This window comes from Pleurodeles waltl, chromosome 12 (genome assembly GCF_031143425.1).
Source record: "Pleurodeles waltl isolate 20211129_DDA chromosome 12, aPleWal1.hap1.20221129, whole genome shotgun sequence".
Lineage (NCBI taxonomy): Eukaryota > Metazoa > Chordata > Amphibia > Caudata > Salamandridae > Pleurodeles > Pleurodeles waltl.
In genome coordinates this window covers 407,569,123-407,594,718 of record NC_090451.1, presented here as the reverse complement: position 1 = coordinate 407,594,718, position 25,596 = coordinate 407,569,123, and the positions used below count along the sequence as shown (strand labels likewise).

The 25,596-nt window shown below is 44.7% G+C and overlaps 1 protein-coding gene across 2 annotated transcripts in view; it reads right to left on the bottom strand.

The window, feature by feature from the left end:
- VAT1L (vesicle amine transport 1 like) overlaps positions 1-25,596 on the bottom strand; it is a 1,079,371-nt gene that overhangs the window by 935,053 nt on the left and 118,722 nt on the right. For both annotated transcript variants that reach the window (XM_069216812.1, XM_069216811.1), the window contains exon 2: positions 19,482-19,611. In XM_069216812.1, coding sequence (XP_069072913.1) covers positions 19,482-19,611 — 130 coding nt within the window. The remainder of the gene's footprint in view (positions 1-19,481; positions 19,612-25,596) is intronic.

The following is a 25,596-nucleotide window of genomic DNA, read 5'->3' as shown; positions in this document are numbered from 1 at the left end:
GCAGATTAAGGCTTTGATGTCCCTGATACTTCTTAATGAAAGGCAAGCTCAGTCCAAGCCCTTAGTGAACCTCTGGAAGCAGGATGTAGAAAGCACAGTCCAGTCCTTTCACTCCCAGGACAGAAGCAGTAAGCAGTAGGTCAGCACAGCAAAGCAACAGGCAGAGTGGCAGTCCCTCCTACAGCATCCAACTCTTCTTCCTGGCAGAATGCCCTCAGTCCAGAAGGATTCTAACTTTGTGGGGTCAGAGGTCCAGTACTTAAACCCATTTCTGCCTTTGAAGTAGGCAAACTTCAAAGGAAAGTCTTTGCAGTGCACAAGACCCTGCCTTTAAGCCCTGGCCCAGACACACTCCAGGGGGTCGAAGACTGCTTTGTGTAAGGACAGGCACAGTCCTTTTCAGGTGACAAGTGTCAGCTCCTCCCACCACTCAGGCTCAGGAAGGCCCATCAGGATATGCAGGGCACACCTCAGGTCCCTTTGTGTGACTGTCTAGAGTGAATTCCCAAACAGCCCAACTGTCATCCCGACCCAGACGTGTATTCCACAGACAGGCATAGTCACAGAATGGTTAAGCAAGAAAATGCCCACTTTCAAAGAGTGGCATTTTCAAACTTACAGTTCAAAAATCAACATCACTAAAAGTTGTATTTTTAAGTTGCGAGTTCAGACACCCAAACTTTATATCTATCTGCTCCCACTGAGAAATGACACTTAAAAGATATTTCAGGGCAATCCCCATGTCACCCTATGGGAGAGACAGGCCTTGCAATAGTGAAAAACTAATTTAGTAGTATTTCACTATCAGGACATGTAAAACACACTAGTACGTGTCTTGTAAGGGGCTTCCTTATGGGTGACCTGCATGTATTAAAAGGGAAGGTTTGGGCCTGGCAAGTGGGTGCACTTGAAAGGTCGAAATGGCAGTTTAACACTGCACACAAAGACAGTGCAATAGCAGACCTGAGACATGTTTACAGTGCTACTCGTGTGGGTGGCACCATCAGTGTTGCAGGCTCACTAGTAACATTTGATTTACAGGCCCTGGGCACACACAGTGCACTTTACTAGGGACTTACTCTTAAATCAAATATGCCAATCATGGAGAAACCAATCCCCAATACAATTTAAACAGTGAGCACCTGAACTTTACCACTGGTCAGGAGTGGTAAAGTGCCCAGAGTCCTAAAGCCAGAAAAAACTAAATGCAGCACATAGGCAAAAAGTTTGTGGATAACCCTGCAAAAAGGGCCTTTTCCAACATACACAAAATGAGCTCAAGACATAAATGTAAATCTATCAAACAAATAGCTAGTTACATTCTGTAATGTTATTTCTGATAGATTGTCCAGGCTCCAGACTGAATGCAACAAACCTAAAATAGCTTTTTGGTGCCTGGAGGTGAGTCTCTGGCTCCACCATGACTCAGGGGGTCATTCTGACCCCGGCCGGCGGCAGTAGCCGCCGGCCTGGCTGGGACCGCCAGAAGATCGTCCCGCGGTCAAAAGACCGCGGCGGTCATTCTGGGTTTCCCACTGGGCTGGCGGGCGACCGCCAAAAGGCCGCCCGCCAGCCCAGTGGGAAACACCCTTCCACGAGGAAGCCGGCGGAGTGGAAGGTGTGCGACGGGTGCAGTAGCACCCGTCGCGAATTTCAGTGTCTGCTAAGCAGACACTGAAATTCAAAGTGGGGCCCTCTGCAGTGCCCATGCCATTGGCATGGGCACTGCAGGGGCCCCCAGGGGCCCCACGACACCCCTCACCGCCATCCTGTTCCTGGCGGTCGAAACCGCCAGGAACAGGATGGCGGTGAGGGGGTCGGAATCCCCCATGGCGGCGCAGCAAGCCATGGGGGATTCCTCAGGGCAGCGGAAAACCGGCGCCCTCAGGAGCACCGCCAGCCTGTTGGCGGTGCTCCCGCCGACCCCGGCCCCGGCGGTCAAGGACCGACGGGGTCGGAATGACCCCCTCAGTGCCTTCCCAGATGTGATGTCAGCTGTTTAAAACCACTACCCTGGTATTCTGACTTCAGTTTACGTCCTTTTTTGGGGGCTTTGAGTTGAAGACAAGATGGGGGAAAAGTACTAAATAGGATGCACAAAACTAACTTGCAACCTTATCAAGCAATTATCATCAGAATGGGAGGCAAGCTGGTCTGTCAGGAATATACAGGTCATAGAGAATACATTAAAACCCACAATATGACAGCTAAAACACTTGTTCTGATTAATAAGTCTAACTGCATATACTCAACTCTGGGAGCAATACCAAAGCAATAACACCAGGCATGCATCTCAGTAGACAAAAGAACAGCACCAATCACATTCATGAAGGTGATCATCCCACAAGATCCAGCTAGAAATAAAACCCAGCAACAAGGAAATAAATAAAACCTAAACCACCATTTAGCACTCATTTTGGCTGATGACACATAGGATGACAGGAAAGAACTGGCTTAGCCTCGCAGGTGACCAGGTGACATTAAGATGATTGACTTCAAAACTGTAACATATAGACCATGGGAAGATCCTTAATTGCAGCTTTCACTTATAAGGAAACATGTTTTTTTTTTTTTTTTTCAGGAAGCAAAAGGGGGTTTGGGAAGCACCATCAGTTTATAAGCACTCAACATCCATCACATGCCAAACAATATATCACAAACCAAGCTGTGCCTTGGGAACACCAGGGACTGGCATCTGACCTACAGTTCCCTCCAGCAGAGAAAAGCTAAACATGAAGGAAACATAAACCTCTCCACATGATCACAACAATGCTGCTGGAAATAGGTGAAACATCAACCATTATCAGCCCAGAAAGATGAAAGTACAGAGATCCAATAATAAACAACCCACAAATTGGTACAAACGACCTACAAACGTCCCACAATAAAAAGAGGAAACAGCAGGGCATAGAAACCCCATCCAATATTGATAGGAGGTAGCCTGAAAAAGAGAAGAACCCAGATGGTTTCTGGGAGTAGAAATCCCCAGCTCAGAGGCCAGCAGTTGAAACTCACTGGAACATATGCCTGGTTGAAACAGTGGCCCAAAAGGACCCTTGCTCCACAGCCACTCTCCCCTGTTTATAGATCTAGACAACAAAACCAGGGGACAGACGCTGGCCATCCTATAAGGTTAATTATAGGAATCAAAAGAATTCAAGATGATGGAGACAAAAATGAATATATGGTAGCTATTTGCCACTATTGCGGCATGTGCTCTTCCTCAACAACATCATCAAAACAGATACAAACATTACTGAATCTGCATTGAAGAACGTCAGGGCCATTTTGGCACAAGCCCTGATATTATCAACTATAGATAACTCAGTTGGCTAAAGTGAAAGAACACGAAGGGGGAGAAAGATTCAATTGAACTCCAACATGCAAGTTCTCCATATGCCAAATGGTGATACCCATTTCCTATCTGAAGTAGCAACTGATAGCTGAAAGCAAAACCAATACACTGAGTAGTAATTTGCAGTAATCGAAAAACCAAGTTACTTTCTCCCAACACAAAAGGCAGAACAACTATTATGCCATATGAGCAATGCTGTCCTGCCAGCCCACCTTGAGGTCTATACCACGAACAGAGACATTCAATAACCAATAGTATTAGGCAGAGGCAAGGGGCCTCTGTTCCCTGAAGTGTGGAAGATATGCAAGATCTTCAAGACAAACTAACCACCACTGTGGAACATAAACACTGTCCCTACTGTGGCTGAAATGAATAGCTGCACACAAAACAAGCTGCCCTATGACCAAGTAATCAAACTACAGAATAAACCTACACAGGGATTACATTTAGACATATCAGTTCATCTGGGATTTATCAGATGGCCATGTTAGAGCAAATATATTAATTAGAAATTATTAATGAGTGGTTATATAATAAAATGAGTAGAAAAATGAATAACGTAAAAATAATGTGCACGTTTGAAATTGTGACCACGGGGAGTGGCCGCTAAATGTTAACGAAAATATTAAAGAGAAGACTAATGCATACGTAAATAATGAAAATGTAATCAATATATGTAGTAATATGACATATTGAAAGATATAACCTATGTTTTATTAATTATGTGCCTTAACTTAGCAATTGTCTGGGCCTAGTCTTACCAGGCCTCATCGTAGAAGCTGTGTTTCTAATGGTAAATGTAAAATATTGGTGAAAGTTGAACTAACCGTGAACTGCCTATTGTTTAACAAAATCTAGGAGTCTTTTTGAGAACCAATGGACAGGAGCTGGTAGAGTTACAAATGTACCAAATGTCGTATAAGCCGGATGAGGTGTACTTTCCTAGGACTTGAACAATGAAGACACTGTCTGGAGAAGAAGATGCAATATTTTGATACCTGACGAGCTGGATGATGAGGACATCGCAAGATGAACCAATCAACAGTCTGAGAAACATGAAATATTAGAATCTATAGATTTGGTGTGTTTTATCCACTGGCTATGTAAATAAACGTGTGACTAATTGAACAATAAGGAATTAGGGGACAGTCTGGGTGACTTTGATATAACATCTTGACAAAGGGAAAAGACTTCAGATGGATAGGGAGAGGGGAGAAGATTTTATCACATTTGCAGCAGTGACCCGAGATTCTGTCATTGGGCTCGACTCTCTGACTGAGAGCCTGATGTGATGCTGATCGACTGATGACATGAGGACGAAGACTGACTCTGTTGCTGACCCATACCGAGGATAGGTAGATATGACAATGTGACTGTAATGCATTGCTTTTCTTTTCTAGGTACCAACTGCGCTGTCTATATAGCATACCTTAGTTAGATGTTTTTTCTTCAAATTTGTGTTCTAAATTGTTTTGCATGATGCCCCACATGCTAATGCTGATCTGGTTTAGTTAAGGTTCCTCCACATGACGCTACTTGACATGACTTTTGACAATTGATTGACGGACAAATTCTGCTGAACTTAGGCTACTAACTGGCTGGTTAGGATTGATCTTTTTTTTGATTTGTGCTAATGCTTAGGATGTATCTTGATAAAAGCGTAGATTAGATTATGTTCATGGCATCTTTTGATTGATTAGAAGTGTTTTATTGAATTGAAAAAGATTGAATTAACCTCATGACTTAGAATTGTACCCAAAAGGCAATAAAACTCCGAAACGTATATTTTGAGGTGTAGTTATTCATGACTGCAAGGTCATGGTGCGACAATTAATTTGTATTCTTGATTAATGCGTTAATGCTTTGACTAATGTTATTTAAACTGCATATTGATTGTGGTATACACTTGTCACAGTGTGGCTTGAACACTTCATGCAAATCAAAAGAGTCATCAACCTAGATGCGTCACCTGCTAAGTTTACTTATTAAGGACCAACGTGCTAACAGTCACAAAGGAGACAATTTAACAAGTGAGCCTATCAGCAGCCTGAACAGCACTAGTCTCCACAATGCAAGCACCCATTCTGGCTTACTCCGCAAGGAGGCGTTCAGCAATGGTCAGACTGGGGGAGCTATGTATGGCGATGACTACAATTGTCATTTTTGATTATGGTACTCTACAAATGCACAAGGAGCATGCAACTGGTCATCAGAAAGTGAATGTTGCCAACACCTGTAAGGTAGCAATCCCATACAATGTTCAAGTCCTCACGTCATTGACGAGGTATGTTAATCAGAGATGGCAATCCCATCAATTAAGCATTAAGACATCTGCTGGCAGCGTCATCTATAGCTATAGAACTCTGCTCATTAAAGAGGTGAAAACCATCAAAGGTCGCATCCAGCATATTTTCATGAGTCACTCTATGAAGACCCAGGCAGCGTAACCAAGCATGTCTTTTAAGAACCACCATAAATTGCATAGATCAGGCCACCAAATACAAAGTATCAAGACCAGAAATAACAAGTTGTAAAGCAACCTCAAAACCATCAGTAATCAATTTAGGAAAGTGACCGCTCAAGTGATCCAGCAAGTAAGTAACCACCATCTGTGAGCAAACATGTGGCATTGCAGGAGCGATGAGTCAGACTCCCTGAGGATAACAGTTTCTTCCCCATCAATTCCATTCACAAGCACATTCAGCTGGAGAGGATTGGGAAGGATGAGCACCATCACTCAGAAGATAAGGAACCTGTAGGCCCAGTGTCTCTGTAATCAGGTGAGAAATGTTTTCAGCTTGTGCAGAAGCTGGTCTATTCCAAACTGATATAATAAAATCCAGCAATGTCTCATTAAATGTTCTGACACAGAACGACGAGTCTGCAAAATGTCATCCAAAACATAGGTTTTTAACCTCTGCCAAGGGTGGAGGCAATTCAAAGACCTCCTCTTTGAAAAATATAAAGTCTCCAGAAGCAGTGTCTGCAAGCCATCAGGAGTAACAGCCAGATGTGCTAAGGGCAGACAGGATGTGTGATCCAAACCTGGGAACCATTTTAGAGTCTGAGAAATAACAGAGTGAACCCACCTTCCATTCTCCCTCGGCAATATAAAAAGTCTCAACTACAACACACACAAGAAAAATAAGAGCTTCTAAAGCAGAACGTCTCCTAGGACCTGAAATCCAGTCAGAAATGGCATCATAGCTATGCTGGTATTCATGCTGACATCAAAGAGGGTGGTGAAGCCTGTGCCAGCCAACCAGCTCCACGGTTAAGGAGCGAGCCTACTGATAGTAAGAAGAACCCACCTTGGGGCTGGAGGCACACGAGAAGGAGGTGGAGGACAGCAGAGCATAGTTTACAAAGGTATCATACAAGCTGTCACCTCAGAGGATACAACACCAGGAGATAGAAACGCCAAGAGTAAGGTCAGAGAAGGGACAGACCCTGACACCAGACTGATGGCCTCAAAGGATGGACATCTCTTCAAAGATGCCATTAAGGTCAAAGTCAGGGAACCAATCTGCTTATCAGAGGTCTGCCCTAGATCAGGACCCACATCAAGTTGATGGCAAGTCCACAGGTGAGAGGATGCAATGCCATACTTATCCCAGGAGTGGGATATGAAAAGTCACTTATGCCTACACTCACAGTATCCTTCAAAAGCCCAAGAATGTGCCTCCAACCCTCTACAGATGTTGAAGGCAAGGATGCCCAGTGAAGGTGGGGCACCAAGGCACACAAAGAACTAAGACTACAAAGACAGATTTCACACAAACTTAAAGAAGAGTCCTAGAAAATGTAGAAATGGCTACTGGAGCAACCTGACCTTCAGTGGCAGTGTCCCTACACACTACACTTAAGTAAGTATAAGGGAGAAGTAAGGTTGAGATAGCTACTGTTAATCTGCATCAAGGGCATGAGAAAAATTGAATGGATGTCAGTGTGGTACCAAATTTGGCTCCTTGATGTCACATCCAGGGAGGGGTCAGGGCTGTGCTGCAGCAACTGCACCACCTGCCCATTTTTCCAGATTCAGTATGGCACCTGGATTAGATTCAAAGGTTGAGGAATCTGCAGTAGAAGTATACACCAGTATTCGCTTGAATAAATATACACACCTGACAACAATTACTACTTTGAGAACATAAATAGAACACACAATGTGGGATCTACTCTCTGCCTCTTGCAATGTGAAATGCTATGGAGCCAGGCATCAGCTACAGTTGTGTAGATTGTAACTACATGTGTTGTGTGTGTTTTTGGACACATAGGGCCTGATTACGACCTTGGCGGATGGGATACTCCTTCACAAACGTGACAGATATTTCCGTCCGCCGTATTACAAGTTTCATTATAGCCTATGGAACTTGTAAAACGCTGGGCAGGATATCCATCACGTTTGTGATGGAGTATCCCATCTACCAAGGTCGTAATCAGTCCTATAATATGTTTTTATGTGCCAGAGTTTGTGAAGAATAGGTATAAATGTCAGTTGAGTAGTTTGTTATACTTAATTGCCAATTTACTTGTTCAATTTTTTTAAGTTCGGGCATTTGTTATATTTACATTATAATATTGTGATTCGTATAGGTATCTGCAATGTCTAAATCTATATAACTATTTTTTTCCTTTAATTTAGGTTATATTAGGTGTAGGTCTTTGTGTTAGGAGTGTTGTCTCTGGACTCCCTTCTATGTGGCTCCATTGCAGCGCCTGTGAGTAACCAAGAGTGGTTTTACACTTACTCCATTGCTTAGCTGCAGTAGATATGAGCCTATTTGGACTGTAGAACTACTTGAGTAGATGAGGATGTCTCTCTTGTGAATTGCAGCTTGTTTACCCTTTTGTAAGTGTGGTTTTTAAGCTTTGTATGTGTGGTTTTATATCTACATGTCCCCTCCTATGCCCATCTTTGATTTTCCCTTTCATTCTCCTACTTTGTATTAGATATACTCAAATTTGTATACACTCACTTACACATTTAAACCTAAAGTGGATGTACTTGTGAGTAGTTCAATGAACTCCTGACATGAGAAACTAGAGTGCTGTAGGCGAGATTTCTGCCAGCATCTTTATGATTTGCATTTATGAGTATGTGAAACAGTACCGTTGAAGGACTGATACACATACTTGAAAATGTGCGTGTGAATTGGCTTCATTGTATTTAACTTAAATACTTGGAATTAGAATCATGATCATTTGGGGCTGCTAATAATCAATTTAGTTTATATAAGAGAACAAAATTACTATCAACAAATATCAATGTTCTGTTCATCTGTGCTGGGGAGAACATTGCTCAAGTCACACTCAGATTAAATTGTGAACTTTTAAAGAAAGCTAACTAGAAGAAACGTGAAATGTGATCAATATGAATCAGAAATGATAAATGTTACAATGCACAGCTGCTATCTTTGAATGCTTTCCTGATGCTTTCTGTAGCACAATTCCAAGATGGCTGTACGAGGGTGCAAAGGCTTGGAATCCATCAATTTGGCCTGGAACAAAGGATCTCCTACACTTTCCTAAAAGGTCAAGTTTCAACGATAAAGTAAGCAGCCATTTCATCACAGCTAGATAACTGAACAATATCCACTAGACAATCGCTATAAATAAAATATAGTTTTGTATCTTAAGAGCAACTCTTCTGGTTCAACCTGTTCTGCATCCAGAACAGAAATTCAGGCACAGTTAGAAAAAGGCTCAGTTTTCTTAAAAAACAAATTCAATTAAATTTTCCTTCTTTAATAAACTTCCTAAAGTGTTTGGGAAACAACTGCTGAACTGTTAAATCACGTGCTCTGTGTCTGGATATCAGTGACCCAGCTGATGTTGCCCTTTAGTATCATTCCACACATGCAATCACTATATATCATTTTAGTAATATTTGCAAAGCATTCAAATGCAAAATTCAGAATCTTGCTTAAACCATAAACAATTTCAAATAACCCACAGGTGGAACTCAGCCGCCATACTTTACAGGTTTTAGCCAATTATCCTGCATGCGTAAAATGCCTAATTGGATTAAACCTTCAAAGTGCATATCTGTGTGTGAACTACAGGTCACAGGTTCAAATTTAATCAAGGCTAACTCAAACCTCCATCCTTCCGAGGCCAGTAAATTGAGTACAATCTAAATGGGTATTTTTAAAACCTGCCCTTTACAAAACTAGAAATTTGCAGGACTAAGGTATGAATCAAAATACAAACAAAGTTATGTTCATTCACCTATAGGGTCGAACAGGACATGTTGCCACCTTTTAAACAAATATTGCTAGTTTCAACGACATCTATGTTAAACGTACTCAGAACTGTGTACTCAAAACCTTCCCAATATCTCTTAAAACTAGACATTCATACCTCTAATTAAGAGACTGAACATAGACAGGGAACACTTCCAAATCATTATTAGGTCTGCAATACGACTGCCCTTTCTCAGTACAACAGCCTCCTCAATATATCACAATCAGGAATCAGCCACACTACACACTACGGATCACTGTCAACATCCTCAATTTTTCAACCTTGCTAAACACGCTATCAGGCAGGGAATCAGTAAACCAGTCTCAAAGTGGCTTCAATAATTCCTGCTGAACAAATGACAATTCATTATGCTCGAGTCCTTCATGTTATAAGCAAACTATTTAAACTCCAGTGTGCCATCAGGATCATCCTCCTCCTGTTACTTCTTAACATATATATGAGGCACGAACTGAAGTAGGACAAAAACGTATTGACACACCAATAACCGGAAAATATTCAATTTTACTTCAGAATGTCCAGCCTTTTGGATATAATCAATCTGGATGAATTCTTAAACAAAATAGATGAATGGACGGCTACCTATTTGCTGAAGATGATTCCCCTCCAAATTCGTCCTTGACTCCAAAAACAATCAAATACCTGTTGAATGGTGTAAAGAAATGGCTCCCTGTTGCAGTTACCCCCCACTTTTTGCCTGATACTGATGCTGACTTGACTGAGAAGTGTGCTGGGACCCTGCTAACCAGGCCCCAGCACCAGTGTTCTTTCACCTAAAATGTACCATTGATCCCACAATTGGCACACCCTGGCATCCAGATAAGTCCCTTGTAACTGGTACCTCTGGTACCAAGGGCCCTGATGCCAGGGAAGGTCTCTAAGGGCTGCAGCATGCATTATGCCACCCTAGAGACCCCTCACTCAGCACAGCCACACTGCTTACAAGCCTGTGTGTGCTAGTGAGAACAAAATGAGTAAGTCGACATGGCACTCCCCTCAGGGTGCCATGCCAGCCTCTCACTGCCTATGCAGTATAGATAAGACACCCCTCTAGCAGGCCTTACAGCCCTAAGGCAGGGTGCACTATACCATAGGTGAGGGTACCAGTGCATGAGCACTGTGCCCCTACAGTGTCTAAGCAAAACCTTAGACATTGTAAGTGCAGGGTAGCCATAAGAGTATATGGTCTGGGAGTCTGTTTTACACGAACTCCACATCACCATAATGGCTACACTGAAAACTGGGAAGTTTGGTATCAAACTTCTCAGCACAATAAATGCACACTGATGCCAGTGTACATTTTATTGTAAAATACACCACAGAGGGCACCTTAGAGGTGCCCCCTGAAACTTAACCGACTATCTGTGTAGGCTGACTAGTTTTAGCAGCCTGCCACAAACCGAGACATGTTGCTGGCCCCATGGGGAGAGTGCCTTTGTCACTCTGAGGCCAGTAACAAAGCCTGCACTGGGTGGAGATGCTAACACCTCCCCCAGGCAGGAATTGTCACACCTGGCGGTGAGCCTCAAAGGCTCACCTCCTTTGTGCCAACCCAGCAGGACACTCCAGCTAGTGGAGTTGCCCGCCCCCTCCGGCCAGGCCCCACTTTTGGCGGCAAGGCCGGAGAAAATAATGAGAAAAACAAGGAGGAGTCACTGGCCAGTCAGGACAGCCCCTAAGGTGTCCTGAGCTGAAGTGACTCTAACTTTTAGAAATCCTCCATCTTGCAGATGGAGGATTCCCCCAATAGGGTTAGGATTGTGACCCCCTCCCCTTGGGAGGAGGCACAAAGAGGGTGTACCCACCCTCAGGGCTAGTAGCCATTGGCTACTAACCCCCCAGACCTAAACACGCCCTTAAATTTAGTATTTAAGGGCTACCCTGAACCCTAGAAAATTAGATTCCTGCAACGACAAGAAGAAGGACTGCCTAGCTGAAAAACCCCTGCAGAGGAAGACCAGAAGACGACAACTGCCTTGGCTCCAGAAACTCACCGGCCTGTCTCCTGCCTTCCAAAGATCCTGCTCCAGCGACGCCTTCCAAAGGGACCAGCGACCTCGACATCCTCTGAGGACTGCCCCTGCTTCGAAAAGACAAGAAACTCCCGAGGACAGCGGACCTGCTCCAAGAAAAGCTGCAACTTTGTTTCCAGCAGCTTTAAAGAACCCTGCAAGCTCCCCGCAAGAAGCGTGAGACTTGCAACACTGCACCCGGCGACCCCGACTCGGCTGGTGGCGATCCAACACCTCAGGAGGGACCCCAGGACTACTCTAAGACTGTGAGTACAAAAACCTGTCCCCCCGGAGCCCCCACAGCGCCGCCTGCAGAGGGAATCCCGAGGCTTCCCCTGACCGCGACTCTCTGAAACCTAAGTCCCGACGCCTGGAAAAGACCCTGCACCCGCAGCCCCCAGGACCTGAAGGACCGGACTTTCACTGCAGAAGTGACCCCCAGGAGTCCCTCTCCCTTGCCCAAGTGGAGGTTTCTCCGAGGAAGCCCCCCCTTGCCTGCCTGCAGCGCTGAAGAGATCCCTTGATCTCTCATTGACTTCCATTGCGAACCCGACGCTTGTTCTAACACTGCACCCGGCCGCCCCCGCGCCGCTGAGGGTGAAATTTCTGTGTGGGCTTGTGTCCCCCCCGGTGCCCTACAAAACCCCCCTGGTCTGCCCTCCGAAGACGCGGGTACTTACCTGCTGGCAGACTGGAACCGGGGCACCCCCTTCTCTCCATTGAAGCCTATGCGTTTTGGGCACCACTTTGAACTCTGCACCTGACCGGCCCTGAGCTGCTGGTGTGGTAACTTTGGGGTTGCTCTGAACCCCAACGGTGGGCTACCTTGGACCAAGAACTGAACCCTGTAAGTGTCTTACTTACCTGGTAAAACTAACAAAAACTTACCTCCCCCAGGAACTGTGAAAATTGCACTAAGTGTCCACTTTTAAAATAGCTATTTGTGAATAACTTGAAAAGTATACATGCAATTGAAATGATTCAAAGTTCCTAATGTACTTACCTGCAATACCTTTCAAACAAGATATTACATGTTAAATTTGAACCTGTGGTTCTTAAAATAAACTAAGAAAATATATTTTTCTATACAAAACCTATTGGCTGGATTTGTCTCTGAGTGTGTGTACCTCATTTATTGTCTATGTGTATGTACAACAAATGCTTAACACTACTCCTTGGATAAGCCTACTGCTCGACCACACTACCACAAAATAGAGCATTAGTATTATCTCTTTTTACCACTATTTTACCTCTAAGGGGAACCCTTGGACTCTGTGCATGCTATTCCTTACTTTGAAATAGCACATACAGAGCCAACTTCCTACATTGGTGGATCAGCGGTGGGGTACAAGACTTTGCATTTGCTGGACTACTCAGCCAATACCTGATCACACGACAAATTCCAAAATTGTCATTAGAAATTGATTTTTGCAATTTGAAAAGTTTTCTAAATTCTTAAAAGACCTGCTAGGGCCTTGTGTTAGATCCTGTTTAGCATTTCTTTCAGAGTTTAAAAGTTTGTAAAAGTTTGAATTAGATTCTAGAACCAGTTGTAGATTCTTAAAAAGTATTCCAACTTTTAGAAGCAAAATGTCTAGCACAGATGTGACTGTGGTGGAACTCGACACCACACCTTACCTCCATCTTAAGATGAGGGAGCTAAGGTCACTCTGTAAAATAAAGAAAATAACAATGGGCCCCAAACCTACCAAAATACAGCTCCAGGAGCTTTTGGCAGAGTTTGAAAAGGCCAACCCCTCTGAGGGTGGCAACTCAGAGGAAGAGGATAGTGACTTGGAGGAAAATTCCCCCCTACCAGTCCTATCTAGGGAGAACAGGGTCCCTCAAACCCTAACTCCAAAAATAATAGTCAGAGATGCTGGTTCCCTCACAGGAGAGACCAACACCTCTGAAATCACTGAGGATAACTCCAGTGAAGATGACCCCCTGTTAGCCAGGATGGTCAAAAGATTGGCTTTGGAAAAGCAGCTCCTAGCCATAGAAAGGGAAAGAAAAGAGATGGGCCTAGGTCCCATCGATGGTGGCAGCAACTTAAATAGGGTCAGAGATTCTCCTGACATCCTAAAAATCCCCAAAGGGATTGTAACAAAATATGAAGATGGTGATGACATCACCAAATGGTTCACAGCTTTTGAGAGGGCTTGTGTAACCAGAAAAGTAAACAGATCTCACTGGGGTGCTCTCCTTTGGGAAATGTTCACTGGAAAGTGTAGGGATAGACTCCTCACACTCTCTGGAAAAGATGCAGAATCTTATGACCTCATGAAGGGTACCCTGATTGAGGGCTTTGGATTCTCCACTGAGGAGTATAGAATTAGATTCAGGGGGGCTCAAAAATCCTCGAGCCACACCTGGGTTGATTTTGTAGACTACTCAGTAAAAACACTAGATGGTTGGTTAACTGGAAATGAAGTGTGTGACTATGTTGGGCTTTATAATTTGTTTATGAAAGAACACATTTTAAGTAACTGCTTCAATGAAAAGTTGCATCAGTATCTGGTAGACCTAGGTCCAATTTCTCCCCAAGAATTGGGAAAGAAGGCAGACCACTGGGTCAAGACTAGGGTAACCAAAACTTCCACTGGGGGTGACCAAAAGAAAGGGGTTACAAAAACTCCCCAGGAGAAAGTGGGTGACACTAGAAACAAAGAAAAAGAGTCCTCTGTAGGCCCCCAAAAACCAGAACAGGTGGGTGGGCCCCAAGACACAACCCAAAACCAAGGTGGGTACCAGGGTAAGAACTGGGATGCCACTAAGGCATGGTGCCACAACTGTAAACAGTCTGGGCACCACACCAAGGACACTTCTTGTCCCAAAAACAAACCCCAGAACAAAATTCCAGGGGTAACCAGTGTAGCCATTGGAGATGACTCCTCAGATGAGGAGGTCTTCATAGCTTTCAACTGGAAAATGGGCCCAACAGGTGAGTTGGAGATTCCAGAGGGAAGTAGACACTTCCACCACCTACAGGTGAATGGAATCCCAGCCACTGCCCTGAGAGACACTTGTGCCAGTCACACTATTGTGCATGACAGGCTGGTGCTCTCAAACCAGTACATCCCAGGTGAGATGGCCAGAGTAAGAGTTAGCCCAGACAGGGTCACTAATAGGCCTGTGGCTCTTGTGCCCATAGAAGTGGGTGGAACTTTTAGCTGGAGAAGGGTGGTAGTCAGTACAGACCTCCCCCTTGATTGTCTCCTTGGAAATGACTACCCAGAGGTTAGTCAGAGCCTAAGAGAAGAACTGGTCCAGGGCCAGTCCTCTCCCAAGGATTCTGGAGTGCCTGCCTCTGCAGTAAATGCAAGTAGGCCCCAGAAGAAAAAGAAAAGGAAACAGAGTAGGAAAGGTGGACAACCTTTAGCCAAGGTTCCAGCAAGCCAAGGAGATTCTGCTCCAGTAGGGGGGAACTCCAAAAATGGCTCTGATAAAGTCCAACCTGACCCACAAGAAGTCCTGGCTAGTCAGGCAACTGTTAAGCCTGAGTGGGTGGCTCCTCAGCTAACAGAAGAAAGAGTGGAAGAAGGGTGTTTACTACAAGATGTGGTAACCCCCCACTCTAATACAGCAGACAGGCACCCTGAACCCAAAGAAGCCTGTAACTTAGCCCCTTCCCTTGTAGGTGAAGAGCTAAAGGTGTGGTTCTGGGCACTGACAGCTGTCAGTGGCCTCTGCTGGGTGTTAGCCTTTATGGCTGCACTATCCTTGGCATGGTGGTCTGACCCCATGCCAAATAACAAGTTAGGCCCCCTGACCCTGTTGGTCATGGTGGGGTTACTCCAGCTCTGGGTAACCTCTTTGGGTAAGCTAGGGGTGACCCTGGCTAAGATAAGATTAGCAGAGGTGGATACCTCTGACCTCAGAATAGAGAGAATGGGTAAAGACATACAAAGCACAGACAAGAGGCAGTTCAGACTAGGTCCTATCACTGTGGAAGTGGGTCAGTTCCCCAGAGGGAATGACCTGAACAGGAGGATGTAAGGCAGAGTAGGCCCTGCAACAAACCAGCCATTTCCTCTACTCTTCCTCGCCTGACAGACTAGGAAGACTCTTCCAGCGTTGGCTGAGTCTCCTGGCCTGTGGGCTGGGGGGGGCTTGTGTAAAGAAATGGCTCCCTGTTGCAGTTACCCCCCACTTTTTGCCTGATACTGATGCTGACTTGACTGAGAAGTGTGCTGGGACCCTGCTAACCAGGCCCCAGCACCAGTGTTCTTTCACCTAAAATGTACCATTGATCCCACAATTGGCACACCCTGGCATCCAGATAAGTCCCTTGTAACTGGTACCTCTGGTACCAAGGGCCCTGATGCCAGGGAAGGTCTCTAAGGGCTGCAGCATGCATTATGCCACCCTAGAGACCCCTCACTCAGCACAGCCACACTGCTTACAAGCCTGTGTGTGCTAGTGAGAACAAAATGAGTAAGTCGACATGGCACTCCCCTCAGGGTGCCATGCCAGCCTCTCACTGCCTATGCAGTATAGATAAGACACCCCTCTAGCAGGCCTTACAGCCCTAAGGCAGGGTGCACTATACCATAGGTGAGGGTACCAGTGCATGAGCACTGTGCCCCTACAGTGTCTAAGCAAAACCTTAGACATTGTAAGTGCAGGGTAGCCATAAGAGTATATGGTCTGGGAGTCTGTTTTACACGAACTCCACATCACCATAATGGCTACACTGAAAACTGGGAAGTTTGGTATCAAACTTCTCAGCACAATAAATGCACACTGATGCCAGTGTACATTTTATTGTAAAATACACCACAGAGGGCACCTTAGAGGTGCCCCCTGAAACTTAACCGACTATCTGTGTAGGCTGACTAGTTTTAGCAGCCTGCCACAAACCGAGACATGTTGCTGGCCCCATGGGGAGAGTGCCTTTGTCACTCTGAGGCCAGTAACAAAGCCTGCACTGGGTGGAGATGCTAACACCTCCCCCAGGCAGGAATTGTCACACCTGGCGGTGAGCCTCAAAGGCTCACCTCCTTTGTGCCAACCCAGCAGGACACTCCAGCTAGTGGAGTTGCCCGCCCCCTCCGGCCAGGCCCCACTTTTGGCGGCAAGGCCGGAGAAAATAATGAGAAAAACAAGGAGGAGTCACTGGCCAGTCAGGACAGCCCCTAAGGTGTCCTGAGCTGAAGTGACTCTAACTTTTAGAAATCCTCCATCTTGCAGATGGAGGATTCCCCCAATAGGGTTAGGATTGTGACCCCCTCCCCTTGGGAGGAGGCACAAAGAGGGTGTACCCACCCTCAGGGCTAGTAGCCATTGGCTACTAACCCCCCAGACCTAAACACGCCCTTAAATTTAGTATTTAAGGGCTACCCTGAACCCTAGAAAATTAGATTCCTGCAACGACAAGAAGAAGGACTGCCTAGCTGAAAAACCCCTGCAGAGGAAGACCAGAAGACGACAACTGCCTTGGCTCCAGAAACTCACCGGCCTGTCTCCTGCCTTCCAAAGATCCTGCTCCAGCGACGCCTTCCAAAGGGACCAGCGACCTCGACATCCTCTGAGGACTGCCCCTGCTTCGAAAAGACAAGAAACTCCCGAGGACAGCGGACCTGCTCCAAGAAAAGCTGCAACTTTGTTTCCAGCAGCTTTAAAGAACCCTGCAAGCTCCCCGCAAGAAGCGTGAGACTTGCAACACTGCACCCGGCGACCCCGACTCGGCTGGTGGCGATCCAACACCTCAGGAGGGACCCCAGGACTACTCTAAGACTGTGAGTACAAAAACCTGTCCCCCCGGAGCCCCCACAGCGCCGCCTGCAGAGGGAATCCCGAGGCTTCCCCTGACCGCGACTCTCTGAAACCTAAGTCCCGACGCCTGGAAAAGACCCTGCACCCGCAGCCCCCAGGACCTGAAGGACCGGACTTTCACTGCAGAAGTGACCCCCAGGAGTCCCTCTCCCTTGCCCAAGTGGAGGTTTCTCCGAGGAAGCCCCCCCTTGCCTGCCTGCAGCGCTGAAGAGATCCCTTGATCTCTCATTGACTTCCATTGCGAACCCGACGCTTGTTCTAACACTGCACCCGGCCGCCCCCGCGCCGCTGAGGGTGAAATTTCTGTGTGAGCTTGTGTCCCCCCCGGTGCCCTACAAAACCCCCCTGGTCTGCCCTCCGAAGACGCGGGTACTTACCTGCTGGCAGACTGGAACCGGGGCACCCCCTTCTCTCCATTGAAGCCTATGCGTTTTGGGCACCACTTTGAACTCTGCACCTGACCGGCCCTGAGCTGCTGGTGTGGTAACTTTGGGGTTGCTCTGAACCCCAACGGTGGGCTACCTTGGACCAAGAACTGAACCCTGTAAGTGTCTTACTTACCTGGTAAAACTAACAAAAACTTACCTCCCCCAGGAACTGTGAAAATTGCACTAAGTGTCCACTTTTAAAATAGCTATTTGTGAATAACTTGAAAAGTATACATGCAATTGAAATGATTCAAAGTTCCTAATGTACTTACCTGCAATACCTTTCAAACAAGATATTACATGTTAAATTTGAACCTGTGGTTCTTAAAATAAACTAAGAAAAGATATTTTTCTATACAAAACCTATTGGCTGGATTTGTCTCTGAGTGTGTGTACCTCATTTATTGTCTATGTGTATGTACAACAAATGCTTAACACTACTCCTTGGATAAGCCTACTGCTCGACCACACTACCACAAAATAGAGCATTAGTATTATCTCTTTTTACCACTATTTTACCTCTAAGGGGAACCCTTGGACTCTGTGCATGCTATTCCTTACTTTGAAATAGCACATACAGAGCCAACTTCCTACAAATGGTTTGGAGTTCTGCCTCTCCCATTGTGAATTTCACATATAGTCACACTCATAGTAGAATCCTTGGAATTCCCTGTACACAAAAACTTTAGTTACAGTGAACACTTTAATAGCTGATAAAAACAACTAATTATCACAGGGAGACAATCTATCAAGAGAAACAAATGAGACTGACTCTGGAGGTCCTCAAAACGAATAAGACAATGACCACTAAGAACGAGACCGCTAATTTTGACTTTTCCTACCCATCCCCCAGACTACGCAACCAAATCCTGAATACATAACAATGTAAATTCGATTTACAATCCATAAAATCTAAAGGCACACCTTTTTAGCTAATTGTACTACAGATCCCCTTCCCATATATCTAGGCCAAGTTATGATGATTCCAGTAGATACTCATATAGTTATTGGAAATGTCATGTTCCGTGTAGCAAAACATTTTATGTTAAGGACACTTGAGGCTAGTGTAGCACTGTATAAGTACCATGAATAAATAAATAAATAAATAAAATAGTGCACCACACACATGTAATGTGCTTTGGCTTAAGAAATTTAATAATTACATCCTCTTTTGAACACTGGATACTTTGTACATATGAAACTATAAAGTTGCTTTATGATATCTTCCGTAGAGGGAATGTCATTATCTCCATCCATTGGAATGATGGTAGCTAAAATTATACTTGAAAACAAATATTTTTATTTGATATTCCTAACATGAAACAACTAAGAAAAAAAATCCAAAACAGTTATATTTGTAGATAACTGGAATCCAATCAGGGTACATTCAAATATTGGGTGGTTTTTCGGAGAAATGTGTGTACTGCAGGATGTACTTCAAAACGTATGTTTACACATTTAATTTAACAACAAAAAGAAAGTACAAATATAACTCATTAAATATGGGGTTGTTTGTATGTAGAGAAGTTCAGTATATGGTTCGCTCAATGGTTTGACGTTGAAATTGCGGGAGGGGGAGGTCTATTATCAGTTAACCTCTGCCCCACATATTTACAATGTGGTGTGAGTTAAGGCAAAAATTACCTCAAATCCTTTAACGCCATCCCCAAGTGTTTCAACAATTCCGGATAATTCAAAGCCGGGAAGCAAGGGTGTCTTTGGAGGGTTATCAATGTTTCCTTGTCTCACCATCAGGTCGATGAAGTTAATCCCACTGTAAAGTAAATAAAATGGAGAAAAACTGCATCATTACATGTATTCATGCTTCCATTTCATTTCCAAGGTTGGAGTTGTCTTTCATAATGGCCATGCAACCAAAACTCTGTTTCATGTATACTGCAGATTTGGAACTTTCTTTTATGACTCACACATTATTCCTAAATGTCACCATAATCAAAACGTGATTAAAGTGACTAAGATGATTATAGACTAATTGGTATCGCCAGAAGAGGAAAAAAATCCATCCGTGCTTTATTGTAGAAGTCTGTGATAAAACCATTTAGAAAAGTAACACTGGACTGCAATTAAAATATGTTAAAAATATACAACCGGAAATGTCAGCACAAATATTTGGGCGTGGGACAACCTTTAATTTTGGTTGATATTAATAAAATACATTTTGGTAATTGTGACACCTATACAACCCAAACTGCTGCATTTTCATTATGTCCTAGCCTATCTATATTTACTAGGGGGATCATCACCAAAAGAAGAGATAAAGACTCAGAATATACACTACATATATATCACTCATTGCACCTTGTTTCTGTACATGAACGTAACTGAGAACTAGAGAGTTACCCTAGCCTGTAAAGTGCAAGCACTAGACAACATTAGAGGAAATGGCTTCAGAATTCTTCACTTTACTGCACAGAACGTCAGAGAAGGCTCAACCTGTTTACAAAACCGGTGCTTGTCAGCTGTGCCACATTTTTTTAAGCTAGGTGAGATCCCAAAAAAACTTCATGAATCTTTAAAGGCATATCTTCTTGTGTGAAAACTATCCTTAAAAGTGCATTCCTATTTGTATGTTTGCTGTAATATTCAGCATACATGTGTTGGAGTGTGTCTCTTAAAAGCAATATTAATACGAAAAGCTTGCAATATATTGTGTGATGAAGCCGCTTAGAAAATGTGTTAACATAGAAAATAATGCACACGTTTGAAATGTGCCCACAGGGAGTGGCTACCAATGTATACAAAGACTAATGAAAAGGCTTACTAATTCTGAATTATTATGCAATAATGTTTTGAATTTGGATTAGTATATCATAATTAGGATTATGGGGGTCATTCCTACCCTGGCGGTCCGAGACCGCCAGGGTAGGGGACGGAGGAAGCACCGCCAACAGGCTGGCGGTGCTTCTGGGGCAATTCTGACCGTAGCGGTAAAGCCGCGGTCAGAAAAGGGAAGCTGGCGGTTTCCCGCCAGTTTCCCGCTGCCCCTGTGAATCCTCCACGGCGGCGCTGCAAGCAGCGCCGCCATGGGGATTCCGACCCCCTTCCCGCCAGCCTGGTTCTGGCGGTTTTCACCGCCAGAACCAGGCTGGCGGGAACGGGTGTCGTGGGGCCCCCTAACAGGGCCCCACATTGATTTTCAGTGTCTGCTTGGCAGACACTGAAAATCACGACGGGTGCAACTGCACCCGTCGCACACCAGCAACTCCGCCGGCTCCATTCGGAGCCGGCTTCCTCGTTGCTGGTGCTTTCCCGCTGGGCGGGCGGGCGGCCTTTTGGCAGTCGCCCGCCAGCCCAGCGGGAAAGTCAGAATGACCGCCGCGGTCTTTTGACCGCGGTACGGTCTTCTGGCGGTTCCCGCTTGGCGGGCGGCGACCGCCGCCCACCAAAGTAGGAATCAGGCCCTATGTGTTAAGAGTTTGCTTTGTTAATAAGAAGGGCCTTAGCTTAGTGAGGGCCTAGGCCTGGCTGCTTGGCTTCATATTAAACTGTATTTTTTAATGTGTAATGTGCTGTTTTCCTGAAGGACACGAAGCTGTATTTTTCCAGAAGTTATGTGTGTATGTAGCCGTAGTAAATTCTTTCTCATGAGAACGGGTTTGATCAAGGCGATGTTCTTGCGAGCTGAAACAGTGTAATTCGTAACAGGTGCAAGGTTAACTGTACTAGGAGAAGACAATGAAGACACTGACTGGAGCGCGAAGTGTAACATTTTCTACCTGACATTCCAACCGTTGAAGAGGTCAATAACACAGACCAATCCGTGACATGAGAACTATGAGTTTGGAAAATTCAAGGTGCTTACCAAATTATTGGACAGGGATAACGATGCACCAAACTTTATCCAATGAGAAATTAGGGACTAGTTAGACAGTTTTGATATAACGACGTGACCCAAGAAGAAACAGAGACACTTTCCACTTGCCACTTTGCCAGTTCGCCATTCCATTTCCCCTTTTGAGGTACTGAGCTATTATTTTTTCAGGGTTTGCTTTGATACCTTAAACCATCCTCTACCCTATTCTTGCCTGATGCTATCTTCTCCTCTATCTGAGGGAAGTACTGTTCTTTAGCTATGTTATCCTAAGACTTTGCCCCGTCCTATCCTTGCTGATGCCGGTGAACTCATATCCTGAGGACGAAGACTGACGCTGCTTGCTGATCTGTTGGATTGATAACTATCTGATGCAAATTGTGATTGTCTATTTGCCTTTCCTTTCTAGAAACCAACTGCTTTTTTGATAGAGGCCTTAGTTGAGATGTTTTCTAAATTCGTGTTCACTAAAATGTTTTGCATGAAGTCCAACATGCGGATGCTAATTTAAGGTTACTTAAGGGGTTCACTAATCTTATGCAAATGGACAAATAACTGAGTTCTTGCTTTGTTGTAACATGTACTAATGAGACGCTGCTAAGTTGATTCATATTAATTACATGCCTAAATGCTGAATGAATATAGCTGATGCATTGATTAAGTCATGCTTTGATTACTAATTAGGGTTGTTTTGCGTGACTTATTGATATTGAGATTAACAGACATAATATTAGATTGTAATTAATAGGGAAATAAATATCTTAACGCTTAATTAAACTGGTGTGGTTACTCATGACTGAAAGGTCATGGTGTGTTCAATTATTGAATCTTATTGATTGGTATTAACTAGTGATTGTAACTATTGATTGCACATTGATTTATTAGGCCAAGAAAATATTTCGTACTGGGAAGTCCCCAAACGTGGTCCAAAGGTTTATCGACCTAAACGCGTCTCCTTGTAAGTTTACTTAATAAGGTTCTGACGCGCAAGCAGTTTTGGTAGCAGAGGTGATGGTTTGGCCCTTTGGGGCCCCAGTATGAAATATCACGGTTTGATAACAGCTTTGTAACAGTGCGGTTGGTTTGGCTCTTTGGAGCACCGGAATGAAAGATCAGCAGTTTTGGTAGAGACTGATGGGGTTGGTCTTTTGAGGTCCTGGTACGGATGGTACAAGGTAAAGCTGTTTGGTGGTAGGCAAGGTGTACCGAAAATTGGGGTTCGTGGATTTTTCCATTTCCAAGGATGCAAATTGGAGGGATGATGTGTCTCTAAATTCCAAATGACTTTCCTGGAATCTCACACCTTGCTGAAGGGAGTTTGAGTATGTTCTGGGCGTTCTAGTGATAGTGTGAATGAAGTAGGTTTTACGCTTGCACAGCTTATGCATATCGCTGATGAATTGTGTGGTTTGTGAGGATTTTAGGCCAGATGATGATGTTTTAGTAGGAGTGGGCGTACACCGCAGTATGAGAGTATGGAGTCGGCAAACTCCATGTGAATGTGGCGCTTTGTGCTAAAAAGTTGTCCACGTGGTTGTTGATGATGTACAGACCCTGCGGGGTCTAAGACTCCGGAGTATATTGATAAGCGTATGAGACACTTGGTTTATGTTGTAATTTGTGTGGTTTAATAGGCCGATAGTGAAGTCGACGAGTCGAGATTGAGTCAAAGTGAGTGAATGAAAACTTCGATGGAGATTTAGTGAGTTCTAAAGTGCACTAGAACAGTAATCCATTGACAAGTCGAGAGTAGAATTTGCGGGTCAAATTTTGCTTACGAGTGCGGGATCTGAGAAGGAGAGAGTAGCGGCCGAGGCTAAGCAAAATCTCTGTAAAGTTCTGAAACGATTGTGTTACCCTTTCCTGTAGTAAACCGGCAAATTTGAGTTTTATTTTGGTTGGTGCTTGCAACATATTGCATTAGTTTGTGTGAATCGAGGGTGGAAAGACAAGCCGCAAGACTTTGTCAGCTGCAGTGTGTGTGAGTGTGACGTCATTGGAGCCGCACTGGGATAGGTTGGTTAGTGAGAAGGGTTGCACACGGATTGGCAGCCGTCTGTGAGAGGCAATTGGTTGAGAAGGTAGGCAAAGAGAGTTCTGGAAATTAAAGTCACTTCCTGATTTGATTGTGAACAAGAATAAAAGACTTAAAGATTACATTTTTCAAGGCTTTAAAGAGCACTTTGAGGGGAGACGTATATATTACCGTGAGGGTAGGGGAGGTTACACTGCCGGAGGGTACACCGGCTTACATTGTAATGGAAGAAAAAGGTGTCACGCCATGTCTTTGGCTAAAGCAATGGTGCAAAGCTACAGAGGAAGAGGGGTGCTTAGCGTTTCCTGAGAATGGAACGTTCAATTTGAGGGTTTTAGAATATTTGCGGAGGATACTAAATGAGCTGAAGCCACCTTCGAGGCCAGCACAATTTGAGGCATTCACGCCATGTCTTTGGCTAAAGCAATGGTGCAAAGCTACAGAGGAAGAGGGGTGCTTAGCGTTTCCTGAGAATGGAACGTTCAATTTGAGGGTTTTAGAATATTTGCGGAGGATACTAAATGAGCTGAAGCCACCTTCGAGGCCAGCACAATTTGAGGCATTACCAATTTGGGGACTAATGGCTATATGACAACAGCAACAGAAATTTGAGAGAATGAGGAAAGCAGAAAAGACACTAGCAGAGGCTAGATGGGATAGTGCACAGAGAGTTTGGAGGAGAGAGACAACAGATGGAGTTAGGCTGTTTCCAGCGATAACCCCAGAGGTTGAAGACAAAGGGAGAAAAGCTACTCGGAAGCCTGACAAAAGTCCTCCAAGAGGCAAAGAAGATAGAAAGCCCTCGATAGGGACAGAGGACTCAGATGATGATGAATTCCTTAATCAACTACTGAATGATCGTCCACCACCATATGTGCAGACGGATATGGTCTGAGTACCAGCACATGTCCGACAGGTTTGATACAAGAGAAGGAGACAATAAATACGACACAGGTTAGTCCTGTCTCCACACAAGTCCCGATGCAGGTTAGTTTTGGGGTGCCCACCACACCGATAATGCAACCTCAGTTGCAACCGCCATATGTTCAGAGGATTTACCCGGATGTACCCATTTTAGAGACTACCACAAATCTGATGATGCCGATAGAGCAAGTATATGGGAGACCAAAGTTGATTCAGACTGAGCCAACTCCACCTTTACTGCCCCAGGTGCAGCCGCAAATGATCCTGAGATGTACTTCGGTCACAGGACCGCAAGCAGACGTGACAGCAGTGATAAGCCAGAATATGGTAGTTAGTCTTCCACAGGTTTTGGGAACCAGACAGACACCAGATGCCATATCGTTGCCTATTATGGTTGGTCCACCAATACCATTGTATGCGCAGGCGAAACCTAGTGTACGTGATCAAGGGGTAATGACACACAATATGACAAGAGGAGGGTTTGTAGGATGCTCCCAAGGAATTACTCCAGTGGAACCGACATTTGAAGGATCTAGGTCTTTGTTAGATTTTAGTCCGATTGGGGCTCCTCCAGATGCAATGAGACAGTCAGGTTCAAGACTGCTGACCCCCAGATCTCGAATGCGAATGTACCACAGACACCTTTAGTGCAAGCTGGGAATATCTCATTGCAAGGTTTAACAGCACAACAGCTGACCGACTGGTTAGACAAGCTTAATACTCCACAGACTGCTCCTGTGGCAGCAGGGAGGGTGGAAGGAGAAGAGTACCTGAACCATATGAGGTTGGGTATGGAAGCCAATAAACTTGTTAAAGGGAGCATGGGTTTGAACAGGCTAGAGTCATACACGGAAGCAGAATTCAGGTACTTGTGTCCAAAGATAACCAGAGAAGTGAGCAGGGTGCCCCAAAGGTTGGCAAATTTGGCAGATAAGTATGGCGTAGATTTAGAGAATACCAAACATTTG